Source organism: Podarcis vaucheri (assembly GCF_965113315.1).
Source record: "Podarcis vaucheri genome assembly, chromosome: 15".
In the NCBI taxonomy this organism is placed as follows: Eukaryota; Metazoa; Chordata; class Lepidosauria; order Squamata; family Lacertidae; genus Podarcis; species Podarcis vaucheri.
The window spans coordinates 46,677,194-46,693,430 of NC_138753.1; the positions used below are offsets into that span (position 1 = coordinate 46,677,194).

General features: G+C 44.6%; 2 protein-coding genes across 9 annotated transcripts in view; both read left to right on the forward strand.

The window, feature by feature from the left end:
• Window positions 1-11,236, forward strand: part of LOC309519436 (disintegrin and metalloproteinase domain-containing protein 2-like) — a 61,940-nt gene extending 50,704 nt beyond the window's left edge. For all 3 annotated transcript variants that reach the window (XM_082200416.1, XM_082200415.1, XM_082200414.1), the window contains 4 exons: window positions 4,782-4,893; window positions 7,714-7,921; window positions 10,112-10,144; window positions 11,065-11,236. In XM_082200416.1, coding sequence (XP_082056542.1) covers window positions 4,782-4,893; window positions 7,714-7,921; window positions 10,112-10,144; window positions 11,065-11,071 — 360 coding nt within the window. In that variant the 3' untranslated portion in view covers window positions 11,072-11,236. The remainder of the gene's footprint in view (window positions 1-4,781; window positions 4,894-7,713; window positions 7,922-10,111; window positions 10,145-11,064) is intronic.
• A 715-nt stretch (window positions 11,237-11,951) lies between these two features.
• The window catches only part of LOC309519513 (indoleamine 2,3-dioxygenase 2-like), a 77,585-nt gene continuing 73,299 nt past the window's right edge, over window positions 11,952-16,237 (forward strand). For 4 of the 6 annotated variants that reach the window (XM_082200583.1, XM_082200587.1, XM_082200584.1 and 1 more), the window contains exon 1: window positions 12,943-14,875. In XM_082200583.1, coding sequence (XP_082056709.1) covers window positions 14,774-14,875 — 102 coding nt within the window. In that variant the 5' untranslated portion in view covers window positions 12,943-14,773. Of the gene's footprint in view, window positions 12,715-12,942; window positions 14,876-16,237 lie in introns of those variants that run through there. The other 2 variants (XM_082200588.1, XM_082200585.1) reach the window with 2 other exon arrangements.

Genomic DNA, 16,237 nt, shown 5'->3' on the forward strand with positions numbered 1-16,237 from the left:
AAATTAATCATCAACGGCAAAATCACGGATGAAAGTAAGATAAACAAAGGAACTCGGCAAGGGTATCCATTGTCACCCCTGATATTCATCCTGGTGATGGAGGTTCTGAATATCTAGATATGGAAAGACCAGCTTGTTAAAGGAATCACCTTGAGGAATAAGGCATATAAACTCAAGGCCTTTGCCAATGACCTACTCATTATGACAGAAAATCCTATCAAGAGTGCTGGAACTGATTAGAGACTTTGGAGAAGTGGCAGGCTTCAAAGTGAATACCATTAAAAATCCTGATGAAAAATGTATCAAATTTGGAAAATGAGGAGTTAGAAAAAACATTGGGCCTAAAGATATGCAATAAGGTAAAATATTTAGGTATTTGGATTACCCCTAAAAATATAAATTTGTTTCAGGATAACTATATGAAAATTTGGCTCGAGATTAAAAGAAATCTTGAGATTTGGAGCAGGTTGAAATTGTCATTTCTGGGCAGGATCTCCATTATAAAGATGAATGTGTTCCCAAAATTAACATTTCTATTTCAAATGATCCCTATACTGGGTGGAGCCGGGCTGCCTCAAAAATTGGCAAAAAGAAATTTCCAAATTTTTATGGTTAGGGAAAAGACCTAGAATTAAACATTTATTTTTAATTGACATAAAAGACAGAGGAGGCTTCTCCCTACCTGACCTCAAATTGTACTATGAAGCGGCCTGCTTCATCTGGTTAAAGGAGATTTCCAAATTCCAAAAATTTCCAAATTTTTATGGTTAGGGAAAAGACCTAGAATTAAACATTTATTTTTAATTGACATAAAAGACAGAGGAGGCTTCTCCCTACCTGACCTCAAATTGTACTATGAAGCGGCCTGCTTCATCTGGTTAAAGGAGTGGTGTTCGCTGCAGTACCCAGACCTCTTAGATTTGGAGGGTTATGATAACCGATGGGGATGGCACACATACTTAGCGGATGGGAAAGCAAAAGTTCATAGGAATTTTTCAAACCATATTATTAGGAAATCCTTAATGACGGTTTGGGAGAAGTATAAAAACCTGTTCGAACCCAAGGTTCCCTGGTGAATCTCGCCAATAGAGGCGAAGGCGGTCAAGAGAAAAAATACCCAGGGACCCTGGCCAACATATAAAGTACAGCTAAAGGAGGTTAATAACCAACTGAAATTAAAAAGCTTTGGGGAAATAAGAGAGTACCTTTTTGATTGGTTTCAATATCACCAATTATTTGAGACATTCAAAATTGACAAACAAAAGGGTTTTCCCACTGAGACCTCTAGATTTGAATCGGATTTGGTGAACTCCAGAATTAAAACACTTTCTAAAGTATACTGACTCCTCCTTGACTGGGAAGTCAAGGAGGAGGAGGTTACAGCGGCTATGATTAAGTGGACACAGGGTTTTGGGTACTCAATAACAATGAAGAAGTGGGAAAACCTGTGGAAAACAAACTGGAATTTTACAGCCTGTTACTCTAATCCAAGTTTATGCACCAACTACTGGTGCTGAAGAAACTGAAATTGACCAGTTCTATGAAGACTTACAAGACCTTATAGAAATGATACCAAAGAAGGATATTCTTCTCATTATAGGGGATTGGAATGCTAAAGTAGGGAGTCAAGAGATAAAAGGAACAACTGGCAAGTTTGGCCTTGGAGTTCAAAACGAAGCAGGGCAAAGGCTAATAGAGTTCTGCCAAGAGAACAAGCTGGTCATCACAAACACTTTTTCCAACAATACAAAAGACGACTCTACACATGGACATCACCAGATGGGCATCACCAGATGGGCAGCATCGAAATCAGATTGATTATATTCTCTGCAGCCAAAGATGGAGAAGCTCTATACAGTCAGCAAAAACAAGACCTGGAGCTGACTGTGGCTCGGATCATCAGCTTCTTATAGCAAAATTCAAGCTTAAACTGAAGAAAGTAGGAAAAACCACTGGGCCGGTAAGACACAATCTAAGTCAAATCCCTTATGAATACACAGTGGAAGTGAGGAACAGGTTTAAGGATTTAGATTTGGTGGACAGAGTGCCTGAAGAACTATGGATGGAGGCTCGTAACATTATACAAGAGGCAGCAACGAAAACCATCCCAATGAAAAGGAAATGCAAGAAAGTAAAGTGGCTGTCCAACGAGGCCTTACAAATAGCGGGAGAGAGAAGGCAAGCAAAATGCGAGGGAGATAGTGAAAGATACAGGAAATTGAATGCAGAATTCCAAAAAATAGCAAGGAGAGGCAAGAAGGCCTTCTTAAACGAGCAATGCAAAGAAATAGAGGAAAACAACAGAATGGGAAGAACCAGAGATCTGTTCAAGAAAACTGGAGATATGAAAGGAACATTTCGTACAAAGATTACCATAATAAAAGACAAAAGTGGAAAGGACCTAACAGAAGCAGAAGACATCAAGAAGAGGTGGCAAGAATACAAAGAGGAACTATACCAGAAAGAAATGGATGTCTCGTATACCCCAGGTAGTGTGGTTGCTGACCTTGAGCCAGACATCCTGGAGAGTGAAGTCAAATGGGCCTTAGAAAGATTGCTAATAACAAGGCCAGTGGAAGTGATAATATTCCAGCTGGAATATTTAAAATTTTAAAAGATGGTGCTGTTAAGGTGCTACACTCAATATGCCAGCAAATTTGGAAAACTCAGCAGTGGCCAGAGGATTGGAGAAGATCAGTCTACATCCCAATCCCAAAGAAGGGAAGTGCCAAAGAATGCTCCAACTACCGCACAATGGCACTCATTTCACACGCTAGCAAGGTTATGCTTAAAATTCTACAAGGAAGGCTTAAGCAGTATGTGGACCGAGAACTCCCAGAAGTGCAAGCTGGATTTAGAAGAGGCAGAGGAACCAGAGACCAAATTACAAACATGCGCTGGATTATGAAGAAAGCTAGAGAGTTCCAGAAAGACATCTACTTCTGCTTCATTGACTATGCAAAAGCCTTTGACTGTGTCGACCACAGCAAACTATGGCAAGTTCTTAAAGAAATGGGAGTGCCTGATGACCTCATCTGTCTCCTGAGAAATCTCTATGTGGGACAAGAAGCTACAGTTAGAACTGGATATGGAACAACTGATTGGTTCAAAATTGGGAAAGGAGTACAGCAAGGCTGTATATTGTCCCCCTGCTTATTTAACTTATATGCAGAATTCGTCATGTGAAAGGCTGGGCTGGATGAATCCCAAGCTGGAATTAAGATCGCTGGAAGAAATATCAACAACCTCAGATATGCAGATGACACAACCTTGATGGCAGAAAATGAGGAGGAATTAAAGAACCTTTTAATGAGCATGAAAGAGGAGAGCGCAAAATATGGTCTGAAGCTCAACATCAAAAAAACGAAGATCATGGCCACTGGTCCCATCACCTCCTGGCAAATAGAAGGGGAAGAAATGGAGGCAGTGAGAGGTTTTACTTTCTTGGGCTCCATGATCACTGCAGGTGGTGACAGCAGTCACGAAATTAAAAGACACCTGCTCCTTGGGAGAAAGGCGATGGCAAACCTAGACAGGATCATTAAAAGCATAGACATCACCCTACCAACAAAGGTCCGTGTAGTCAGAGCTATGGTTTTCCCAGTAGTGATGTATGGAAGTGAGAGCTGGACCATAAAGAAGGCTGATCGCCGAAGAATTGATGCTTTTGAATTATGGTGCTTCATGGACTGCAAGAAGATCAAACGTATCCATTCTTAAGGAAATCAGCCCTGAGTGCTCACTGGAAGGACAGATCCTGAAGCTGAGGCTCCAATACCTTGGCCACCTCATGAGAAGAGAAGACTCGCTGGAAAAGACCCTGATGTTGGGAAAGATGGAGGGCACAAGGAGAAGGGGACGACAGAGGATGAGATGGTTGGACAGTGTTCTCGAAGCTACAAACATGAGTCTGACCAAACTGCGGGAGGTAGTGGAAAATAGGAGTGCCTGGCGTGCTCTGGTCAGAATTCTTTTTTTAAGGCTAAATAGTTACACAACTGGAAAAGGATTATGGAAGATTACTCCAATGGGATTATTGGAGATTGCTATATGCACAAAGATGGAAAGATGCAGAATGACTTGGTTCAGATGGGTTAACATGTTTAATTAGCGAAAACATTGGAAATTTCTTATGTAAATACTAGTTTACAGAAGACAGAAAATAGAATAGTTTGATCTTAATGAGTAAATACTATATATAGCAGCAGAACAGAGAGCCTTTTATCTTTTTAAATATTTCCTTAACCTTTTATTTCTCTTTCTCTTTCTTTAGGTTTTACTTTTCTTTTTGTTTTCTCCTTTGTTCTTTTTTAGATTAAGTAGCTGTTTATTTTAGCATATTATAAAAAGATACTTTGTAATGGGTTTGTATTTTTCTATATCTTTGAATAAGCAGGGGCAAAGCTAGGCTTTATTTCACCTGGGTCAAAGACCCAGTTTGGCACAAATCACCCACACACATTTGTGTACACACACAGTCTCAATAGTGCCCCCACTGGAGGCTTCACACAAAGCAAAAAAAAAACCTTGGCTACCCCCCCCCCCGGCTATGGCTCTGGAATAAGTAGCTTTGTTTTGTTTTGTTTTGTTTTGTTTTGTTTTGTTTTGTTTTGTTTTGTTTTGTTTTTATTCCAACTCCATTGAGCTCCATTCTGCATGGCCATGTTGACTGCAGCTGTTGGAAGCAGTAATCCAAAACATTGAAAGGGCTATCTTGGGAAGTCTGGACTCTGGTAAATAAATTATTGTGGCTTCCTTCCTCCCCTTCCCATGCAATCCAGGTATGCAACAATAAAGGAAATTGCCACTGCAATATGGGGTGGGCCCCCCCTGACTGCACGATGGAAGATAGAGGAGGCTTGGGTGGAAGCATTGACAGCACATTTCGAAGTGGTGAGTTGGTTTCTTGGTTTGTTTTTAAAAATAACTTTATTAATTTTAGTTCATATTTGTCCATAAGCAGAATGAGTTTTAAACAATATATCACGTTGAGGATTGTTTGGCAGATAACAGTAAAGGTAAAGGTCCAGTCGTGACCGACTCTGGGGTTGCGGGGCTCATCTCGCTTTCTTGGCCGAGGGAGCTGGCGTACAGCTTCCAGGTCATGTGGCCAGCTGGACTAAGCCACTTCTGGTGAACCAGAGCAGCACACAGAAACGCCGTTTACCTTCCCGCCGGAGCGGTACCTATTTGACGTGCTTTCAACCTGCTAGGTTGGCAGGAGCAGGGACCGAACAACGGGAGCTCACCCCATCGCGAGGATTCAAACCACCAACCTTCTGATCGGCAAGTCCTAGGCTCTGTGGTTTAACCCACAACAATCATGAGGAGTGTCTGTTGATGACTCAGTAAGGCCATCCCAAGCTCTCCAACACCCAACTGCTGATTGTCTTGGCTGACCATTAAATGATTTTCCCTGTCTGTTGCAGGAGTGGAAAACTGGATCTGGCCAGATCTTCATCTTCTCCACCTCCTGGGCCAACTCTGACGGGTGGGCTTAATCACCCACCAGTCATTCACCTGATGATAATGGTATCAGTTAACATCAGTCCAAGTGCAAAGGAGGTTGATGAATCTGGTGATCAGCTGATCAGTGGTTTCAGCATCCTCTTTGGAAGACATGATTTCAGTACCATACCATCAAAGAGGCTCCTTTTCATCATTATCATCATCATCATCATCATTATCATTTTATTTGTATGCTGCATTTCCACAGTTAAAACAATGCTCAAGATGGCTTACCAGATGAAAGATTTACATAGTTACAAATATAGCAAAGTAGTAAAAAAAAAAAGCACATTAAAAGCTTCATAATCAAACTGAACAATTTCCACATAAAAATAGGGCTTCGCCCTACCAGACATGAGACTGTACTACGAGGCGGCATGCCTGTGTTGGATTAAAGAGTGGATAAAGTTGGAGGATACAGAGTTATTGGATTTAGAAGGCTATAAGAACAAATTTGGATGGCATGCCTATTTGTGGAGAGATAAGGTAAAAGTACATAAGGGATTTTGCAGCCATATCTTTAAGGGATCGTTGATAGAAGTTTGGAATAGATATAAGAACATACTAGAACCAAAAACCCCACACTGGTTATCACCAGTGGAGTTGATAAGTGTAAAGAAAGTCAATATGGGGAAAAAATGGGGTAGGTATGAAGAAATGGTATTGAAGGAAGGCGGGAAGTGGAAAATTAAACCATATGACCAGGTAAAAAGATATACATACGATTGGCTGAGTTACTATCAGATAAATGAAATATTTAAAAAAGAAGTGAAAGAGAGGGGATACGATGAAAAGACGTCGAAATTTCAGAGAGAGATAATAAACTGTGATCGGAAAAATCTGTCAAGTATGTATAAAATACTGTTAGAATGGAACATGAAAGATGAGAAAGTTAAAAAAGTGATGACTCAATGGGCAAAGGACTTTGGATATGATATTCAATCGGAGAATTGGGAAAAATTGTGGAGAGTGAATATAAAATTTACAGCATGTGTACTGCTAAGGGAGAATATGTTAAAAATGTTATATAGGTGGTATATAACACCCGTTAAACTAGCCAAGATGTATAAAACAGATAACAAATGTTGGAAATGTAGACAAAAAGAAGGGACGTTCTATCACCAATGGTGGGAATGTGGGAAGGTTAAAAGCTTCTGGGACGAAGTCTACAATGAAATCAAAAAGATATTAAGCTACACATTTGTAAAGAAACCCGAAGCTTTTCTATTAGGTATGGTGGGAAAAGACATCAAAAGAAAGGATTGTAAAATCTTCCAGTATGCGGTAACAGCAGCTAGAATCGTGGTGGCGCAGAAGTGGAAGCAGGAAGAAGGCCCAACGATAACAGAGTGGAGATTAAAATTGACGGAATATGCGGAGTTAGATAAATTAACAGGGAAAATTAGATATAGGAAGGATCAAAAATTTATAGATGACTGGGGAAAATTTGCGGACTATCTGGAGAACAAATGTTTAGTAAATACAACGCTAGTAGGATTTAAAGAGGCACTGTAAAACACCAAGAAGTATTGCTTATGGAAAACAATGTTTGAAAGATGGTATTAATGGCAGTACGAAAGACTGGAATGCGCTATAAAGAGATAAATACGAATGAATGTCAAGGACGTTGAAGGAAGTCCAAAAGTATGAGATGTATGGAACACGGATTTAATGTATATATATGGAAAGACTAATAAAATCTTTTAAAAATGCAAAAAAAAAACAAAATTTCCACATAAAAATAAAGATACAAAAAGTTAATATCAGTTAATATCAGTAACAACAGCAAAACTTTCCCCAAAATACCCCAGTCCTTGCTGAGCAGCAGCCGCAGCAGCAGTCCTTATGAGGCCAGTCAGGCCCCGCCCTGGGCCAGGTGGAGAGAGACAGGAAAGGGGCCATCAACAACCATCTTCTGCAGAAAAAGTGCTTCTGGCTGCTTTAGTGCAACCAATCCCAGCTGATTGTCAGGGCTTCACATTTTTCTTTCTTAAGATGGATGCTGTCTAGGCCTGGTGAGTTCTTAATTTTAAGTTTGTTGGTCTGTCCAAAACTTAACATCAGTTGAACGCAGTTCTTTGGCCCCTGCCCCTGCAACTTTTGCAGGAAAGACAGATCCAAGTCTCTGACTCCTGCTCTGGCACACTGCTCAGAGAAATGGGGAGTGTATAACATTCTTATTTTATTTTTTATTTTCCTTGCTAGCTACAACTGTAGACGAAACTCTCAACGTTGGTACAGCTACAAGAAACTGGCTCCTGATTAGCTTTTTCCTTTTCCTGCCTGTCCTGATTGGCTCGGTCATCTTGATCATAAAATTGAGGGACTTTTTCTCAAATGTGAAAGGGGAGGAGGAAGAGGAGGAAGATGCAGAAGAGGAAGAAGAGGAAGGAAAAGGTTATGATACGAAAAGGTAATGGCTTTGTTTGCCTAATGATCAAATTGGTGCATTTGGTGCAAATGTGCTTCCCAACTTTTCCCGACCCCACACAGTTGTTCCTATTCCCAGAGGTGTATGCCACTTTTGTAACCTGTAAATGCAGTTTCTCTTTTTTATATATATAATAATTTTTATTGGTTTTACAATTTAGTTTTTCATTCACACAAAAGAAAAATACAATCCAAAAACATAGGCTTCTCCAAATTCTCTGTCTTCTATCCTCCCTTTTGTGGGGTCCACTAATAATCATTTTCCCTGCATATTATCACTACATATTATTGTATTTTCTCCTCTAAATACAGTTTCTCAGTCTGCTGCCAGGGCAATAAACAGCTGTCCTCCTTGCAACTGCACAGTAGACCAGCTCACAGCATGTTGCCTCTCACCATCCCAACCAGTGGTGGAGTGAATGCAAATGCTTTGTGGGACAAGTGGATGGGCAGCCCTGAGGGGGGTGGGGGCAGAACGAGGGAGAGCCCTGTGGCTTGGCTCACAATGCAGTGCAGGGGGTGCACTTGCACACCACAGTCCAGGAGCATGAGCAGCAGTGTTGCCGCCCACTCTCCTCTCTCTGCTGGAGCTTCCGAGCCGCCAGGTGCCTCACATGCCTCAGCCTCTCTCTGCCCCTAGGTCTGGCTTGACCCCTTGACTTGTTGGGCCATTGTGTGAGGAAGCTGCGACTCCTCCATTCGCTGTTGCATGGGTGTAGACGGGGGGCAGTGGCCCCTCCAAATAAAAAAAAGATCAATAAGAAGACATACAAAAAAAGACATAGCAAACTGAGGTTCTATGCCCTGTAACAAAAGATCTGCCCTCCCAACAAAAATCTTGGCTACGCCCATGCGCTGGAGCCAGACTCTGATGAGGGAGCCTGTTGTGGGGGCGCCTAGTCACGCCGTCTCAGACAAATGCTCCCTGGGCAATGTCCTCCCACCCCTCCCCCCACACTATGCAACTGATCCCTCCTCCAGGGATAGCTTGCATGGTACCTCCCTGATGCTGCTACCCCTGGAGCCACCCTGGACTCTTGGGAAGAGGGGAAGGAATAAATAAAATAAACCAGTTGTGATTCAGGTATCAGACTGGGCTGAGTGATGCTTCTGAGATTCCCTAGGAGCACATTTTACACCATTGAACCCTGGTTTCTTACATCCTTCCTTACTCTTCTGCCCACCTATTGGCAGGAGGGGACCAGTACTTTAGACATGACACTCCCCACCCTGACAGATACAGTGTGGTGAGGTGAATGCATCCAGTCTGGTGCGTGCTTTAGTTTATCTCAAGACTCACAGGGAGAGAACTCGCGCTTTAGTCTATGATTAGGGGAAGAAGACAAGCCTTCCCTAACAAGCAATTTTCCTAAAGTTCAAACTCCCCCTCCCACACACACACATGGGGGAGCAAACATGCAGTCCCACCATTACCTAAAGCAGGGGTGAGGGGCCATTTTGAAGCCAAGGGCCAGTTTCCAGGGGTCTAATGCTAGTGGAGGGCATAGCCACAGGCAGAAAGTAGGTGGAACAACAGCTGTGACTCTTATCTTTGTACATCAGGTCACACATTCCTGACACACACAAAATCAGAGGTTTAAAGGCAAGCACCATCACATGCATTCTTTCCATCCAGGGAAGCAAGATGTATTTTCACTGTTCAATGGGGGGAGGGGAAGGGGGATGATCAAGCCAGACAAAAGCACTCAAGCAGAACCAATGAGGAGTGTGGCCTAAGGAGAGTCCTGAGGGCCAGATGGAGTGATCCACAGGGCCACATCCAGCCCCTGGGCCTGAGGTTTTCCACCCCTGATGTAAAACCTGAAGTGGTACAAGTTACAGGTAGGTAGCCATGTTGGTCTGCTGTAGTCAAAACAAAATAAAAAAATTCCTTCTAGTAGCACCTTAGAGACCAACTATGTTATTGGTATGAGCTTTCATGTGCATGCATACTTCTTCAGATACCAATAACAAACTTAGTTGGTCTCTAAGGTGCTACTGGAAGGATTTTTTTTATTCTGAAGTGGTATAGCCAAATGCATACACTTGGCTTCCTGATGACAACCCACAGTGACCTGGCTGCAGAACTGGGCAGTAAAGCTTTGGGAGATGTCTTCATGTACCCTAAAATATTATTTTTGAACAGTGTGTTTTCCTCCCCTTTTCAATTTAGATCTCAACAAGTTCATCAGCCACAGACTGCAAGGTAGATTTCTTATACATAACCCTATATGTGTATTCTAATTTCTTGTTGTCTCTGTTTTAAAGGGGTTCTAGGGTGGAGCTTGTACTTGATAGCATTGAACACCACCCCAATCTCTGAGTGGTGCAAGATTCCAGGGATTCCAGGCCTTTATCCAGGGTTCAGCTTCCTCAGAATGAGGGACAGCACAGACTGTGGTGTTCTCTATGATATATGCTTTATATAAAACCATGGAGGAGATCCCAGCATTAACACCCCAAGAGGGTCTTAGGAGGGTCTCTAGAATTGTAGAGTTAGAAGGGACCCTCCCCCCTGCAAGGCAGGAATCTCATCTAAAGCATCCATGACAGATGGCCATTCAACCTCTGCTTAAAAACCTCCAAGGAAGGAGAGCCCACCACCTCCTGAGGGAGACCGTTCTACAGTCGAACAGCTGTTGCTATCAGAAAGTTCTTCCTGATGTTCAGTAGTAATCTCCTTTCTTGTAACTTGAACCTATTGCACCTCTTGCCATCCTGCCCAAGATGGATTCCAGTCTTCCTTCTTCCCAGAACACCCTGCTAAAAACTCTCTTTTCCTGTCTCCTCACACCTGTTACCCTGGCAATCTTCCAAATCCTTTTCTCTGGTGGGAAGGTTTCTTGTCTTGTCAATGGCTCTCAATGACCCTGAATTGTTTCTTAATGGACCTAGCTTGGCATAGGCTAGCTCAGGAATTCCTCTGCATCTTGTATTTCTCAACATACCAAATAATCAAAATCCTACCATTCATTAATTTCTAAGGTTTAGGCCCTTCCCCACAAAAATCTATAACATAGTAATTACCAGCAGTAGTAACAAGAAGCAGGTACAGCAACTGAAGCAGTATATTTGATGTATATTCCTGGTAATTCTCTGCTCTGTTTTTTATGCTCTGCACCACAGCGTATAGGTAAGGACAGCAGAAGCCCTGGCTTGCCAAAAGGTTACAGAAGTTCCTGTTCTTCTCTCCATGAAGTACAATGCATGAAAATATTTTAATTAGAATCGTTCTTTCTGCTGTGAATGTGACTGCTGCTTGCTTCTGTTTGTTTCTACGATAAAGTGTATTTGTTCTCTTAACATTAGTTTGAAGTATGTGTTTGGGTGGGAGGCAGGGAGATCAACAACTGGGGGAGTCACTGGCGTAGCATGGGAGGCAGAAGGGCGGGGGCCCAGGTGCAAAATTCTGAGGGGGTGCAACCAGGTGCCCCCATGACAGGCCATGTGGCTGAGCTCCTGCTGCCTTCCAGAGCTGCAGGGAGGCAACCCCCTCCCGCCGGGGCTTCGGGGCTGGGGCAGCCCATGCGTGGGAGGGAAGAAGGGAGGGAGGGTGCCAGAAGCCACTGCCAGCTCGCCCGGTCGCTGACTCAGCACCCAGCTGCCCACGTTCCAAGCCAGATGCTCTCCTCTCTTCCCCCTGCTGCCATGCGATGGCCGTGCTCCATGCTCCGCAGCAACAGTGGGGGTGGGCCATGGCTAGTGAGCAATGTCAGGGTGTGCAGGAGCAGCCCTGAGCTCTCCCAGCGCAGGTACCTGCCAGCTTACCCCCCCCATCCCATGTTTTTCTACCTCCACCTACACTCTGCCTGTCCCGGCCGAGATAGAGGGAGTTGGGGCAGTGCTGCTGCTGCTGCCCACTGAGGAGGGGGTGTGTCATGTGTGGAGAGTCCACCTCCCCCTTCAGTACTTCACAGATAAGAATTAACGAGCAATTTATATTTTACAGTCCTTTTTATTCAGGCATCAGGTTGCAAGCAAAAAGCCACCTCCCTCCACCAGGAGGGATTGTAGAGTTGTCTACTCTAATTCTTCCCCTTTCCATCTTCCGCAACATCCTAGGTTCCAACAGGAAGTCCCTCCTCCTCTCTGCATCCTTTGTGCTCTAATACATCGGATCTCCTAGTTTGTGGGGAGGGAGGGTCCCCCACACTCCCTAATGACGTCTCTCCTATCAATCCCCCCCCTTCTGTTTCTCTTGTCTAATATCCTGCCTAATCTGCTTTGTGTATGTGTCTCTTTCTGCTTCTGAGCCACTAGAAATGGGGGGGGGGATCTTCCCCCTCCAGCTCCTTTTCTGAGAGAAGCTGCTCTGCCTCAGAATGCATTTTCCAATCCTCTGCTTCAGACCATTCCCTGACAGATGAAGACGAAGGAGCCACCGCTCTCCAGGCCCCACGCTCTCCGCTGCCGCTGCCACATGTGGTGACGCCAATAGTCCTCTCCAGCCTCCACAGTGGCCAAAGCTGTCCAACCGAGGCAGTGAGAGGACAGGAGGCAGCACCAGACTGAGAAGAAGTGCAGGCACCGCCACCGCCACCAGCAGTGCTGACAGCCATGTGCTTCCTGGGCTCCCTCCACCTTCCACACGGGCTCCTCACGCACCCTCAGCCCAGCTCCTCAGTCCACCAGATGGGCGGAACACCTGCACCACCCTTGGGCACTGGCAATGCATGCTATGCCACTGGGCGGAGCCAGAGGCAATGGCAAGCAGAACCATCCTCTGACTAGCTACAAGTGAAAAGGCAGGCAACTACTGGACGAAGCCAGGCCGAGGTTGGTGGGGCAGTTCCCTATTCACCCTTACAGACCAGCCTCCACTCTGGTTGCCTGGAGTGAGGGTGGTTGGGCTCAGCTTAGGGGGGAAAGGATACATTTTCTGGGAGCGACTGGTCCTGGTCTTTGATCAGCCTGAGAACGGTGCTTCTTCTGGTAGATGGTAGAGATGGGCCAGAAAGTTTTATAAGACCAGGGGAGTGGTGGTTATTACTAGGAGGACTGCTGGTCTCTGCAGCAGCACCTTCTTTCCAAGGCCATGCATGGGCAGAGTGAGATGGGAGCAGTGCATGGACTCAGTGGTGCACTGAATGAGGTGCCAGTAAATTGACTTTGAATCCTAGCAAGATTGAGGTGCTGTGACTGAGTCACAAACTCTGGATAATGGGCGATTTTTTTGCTTTGGATGGGGTTACACACTCCCTGAAAGTGCAGGTTCGTAGTCTGGGGCTGCTCCTGGCTCCATCTTCGTTACTTCGTTACAGATGACCTCAGTGCCCAAGAGTGCCTTTTACCAGCTTTAGCTGGTGAAGTAGCTACAGCTGTTTCTGGACTGAGATAGCCTGCCCTAGAAGTTGCAGGTGGCGCAAATTTTCACTCACTGGGGCAGGATTTCACCAACACATTACTCTGCTGTTGAAAAAATTACACTGGCTGACAAGTAGCTGCAGGGCTAAGTTCAAGATGATGGTTTTGGTGTATAAAGCCCTATATAACTTGTCTGACCCCTTATATTCGCAACCACTTGCTGTGCTCGACAGATGATGCCCTGCAGATTCCATCTTATCAAGAGGTTCATTCTACATGGTGTAGCAATTGCACCTTTAATGTTGACACACCTACTTTTTGGAATACCCTCTCACGGAATATTAGGTGCCATCTCTTCCAACAAGTCTTTTTACTGCAATATTTTTCCCAGTTTGCATCTATACTGGAATAGTTTTAAGTACTATTTTTGAATGTTTTATTGCTTTATCACTTGTTTGCTGCCCTGGGCTCTTAAAAAAAATTAAGTACAAGCATCCATAATTGAATTGTACAATAAAAACAAACCCGTTGAACAACACAGTAATTAAAGCAGGAGGCTCTGGCCAAGAGTTCAAGGGAATATGCAGATGCATCTACAAAAGACAGTGAAATGCCCATACAGAGGGGGCTTCTCACATTACAGCCTTCTGGAATACTGGTGCCAGGGGGGGGGGGGACACTTCCATATAACCAGAAGCCAATAATCATTAGGCCATGGCAAGACCAACCCACTTCTACTTGTTGATCTTACTACCCTTAGCCAGGCCAGTCTTTCAGGTGATCTGTTCTAGAATTCTTGAAAGCTTTGTATGTAAGTAACAAGACATCAAAAATTGCTCAATGGCTAAGAGGCAGTCAGTGCAGATCCATTAGCATGGGTGTGAAAAGTGCCCCGTAAGCAGCACCACTAACCAGCTGGCCCACAGCATTCTGCACCATCAGCAGGCTTTTGGATCAGCTGCAAGGGAGAGCATAGAGCACATTGCAGTAGTCTAAACATGAAGTTGCCTCTGGTGATACAAGCACCAGCAACTGAGGCTAGTATCAATTGAAAGATCTTCATGCAATTTATCTATTTTTTAAAAAACCACCCTAGCCAGTAAGCTACATCCCATCTTATTACAGTGGGTGCCTAAGCTAATTGTTGGTATTCTAAGTTTTGAACTGGATACCAGTCCATACAGTAGATGCTAAGAAGCTGCATTACTCCGTGCCATTTTCCTTACCAACCAAACTAACTTCCCTGTATGGTGATCCTATAACAGGCCACTGGTGGCCAGCCCCCCCCCCCCCCCCGTATCTAGATCTACTTATCAGCAACCTTCAATGTTGTTTACTAAGCTTTACTGACCATTGGTCACTGAGGATGCTCCACCCAGTCCAAAGGTTTGATACCTAGAGTCACAAAGGAAAGGTTTTGCCTGCACAGCACATACCGATTTGAATCCGTAGCCGATTTGAATCTAGCACCCAGTGCGGCAAAGGCCCTTCATTTCCAGATCAAGCTCCTGACTCTGGCTGAACACTGTTAATGATGGAGGTGAACACTGAGTGCACGAAAGAGCAGCTGCCATTCATTTTGAGGAGATTCCATATTTCTGAAGATTATGGCTTCCTCCTTCCAAATCCACTGGTAGGAACATGGTGGCTGCATGAGATGCTTGGAGCAGGAGGGGGTTGCGGTGTGTGTGTAGCAGGTAGGGAGAGATCAGAGACCTACAGGGGATTGACATGCATTTTACCAAATTCAATCACTAATGTTTCATCACAGGATTGTGAGAAAAGGCAGGCTGGGAGGTTGGCTGGAGTAAATGACCAAGGCTTTTAAGGGAGAAAGCAATACTTCAGGAGGAGCCTAAGCATGCTGACATTCTCAGTTGGGTTAACAGTGGAAACAAAATGCAGCAGAGAATGCAAATGTGTGGTTACCCTGTTCCCCTAACCCCAGATTTTATTTTTCATTTATTTATAAAAAGTATGGATTAATAATAATAATAATAATAATAATAATAATAATAATAATAATAATTTATTATTTATACCCCGCCCATCTGGCTGAGTTTCCCCAGCCACTCTGGGCGGCTCCCAATCAGTGTTAAAAACAGTACAGCATTACATATTAAAAACATCCCTGATCTTAAGATGCCTTCTGAATGTCAGGTAATTATTTATCTTTTTGACATCTGATGGGAGGGCATTCCACAGGGTGGGCGCCACTACCGAGAAGGCCCTCTGTCTGGTTCCCTGTAGCCTCACTTCTTGCAATGAGGGAACTGCCAGAAGGCCCTCGGCGCTGGATCTCAATGTCCGGGCTGAACGATGGGGGTGGAGATGCTCCTTCAGGTATACAGGACCGAGGCCGTTTAGGGCTTTAAAGGTCAGCACCAACACTTTGAATCATGCTCGGAAACATACTGGGAGCCAATGCAGATCTCTCAGAACCGGTGTTATGTGGTCCCGGCGGCCACTCCCAGTCACCAGTCTAGCTGCCGCATTCTGGATTAATTGCAATTTCCGGGTCACCTTCAAAGGTAGCCCCACGTAGAGCGCGTTGCAGTAGTCCAAGCGTGAGATAACCAGAGCATGCACCACTCTGGCGACACAGTTCGCGGGCAGGTAGGGTCTTAGCCTGCGTACCAGGTGGAGCTGGTAGACAGCTGCCCTGGACACAGAGTTAACCTGCGCCTCCATGGACAGCTGTGAGTCCAGAATGACTCCCAGGCTGCGCACCTGGTCCTTCAGGGGCACAGTTACCCCATTCAAGACCAGGGAATCCCCCACACCAACCCGCTCCCTGTCCCCCAAAAACAGTACTTCTGTCTTGTCAGGATTCAACCTCAATCTGTTAGCTGCCATCCATCCTCCAGCCGCCTCCAGGCACTCACACAGGACCTTCACCCCCTTCACTGGTTCTGATTTAAAGGAGAGGTAGAGCTGGGTGTCATCTGCATACTGATGAACACCCAGTCCAAACCCCCTGATGATCTCTCCCAGC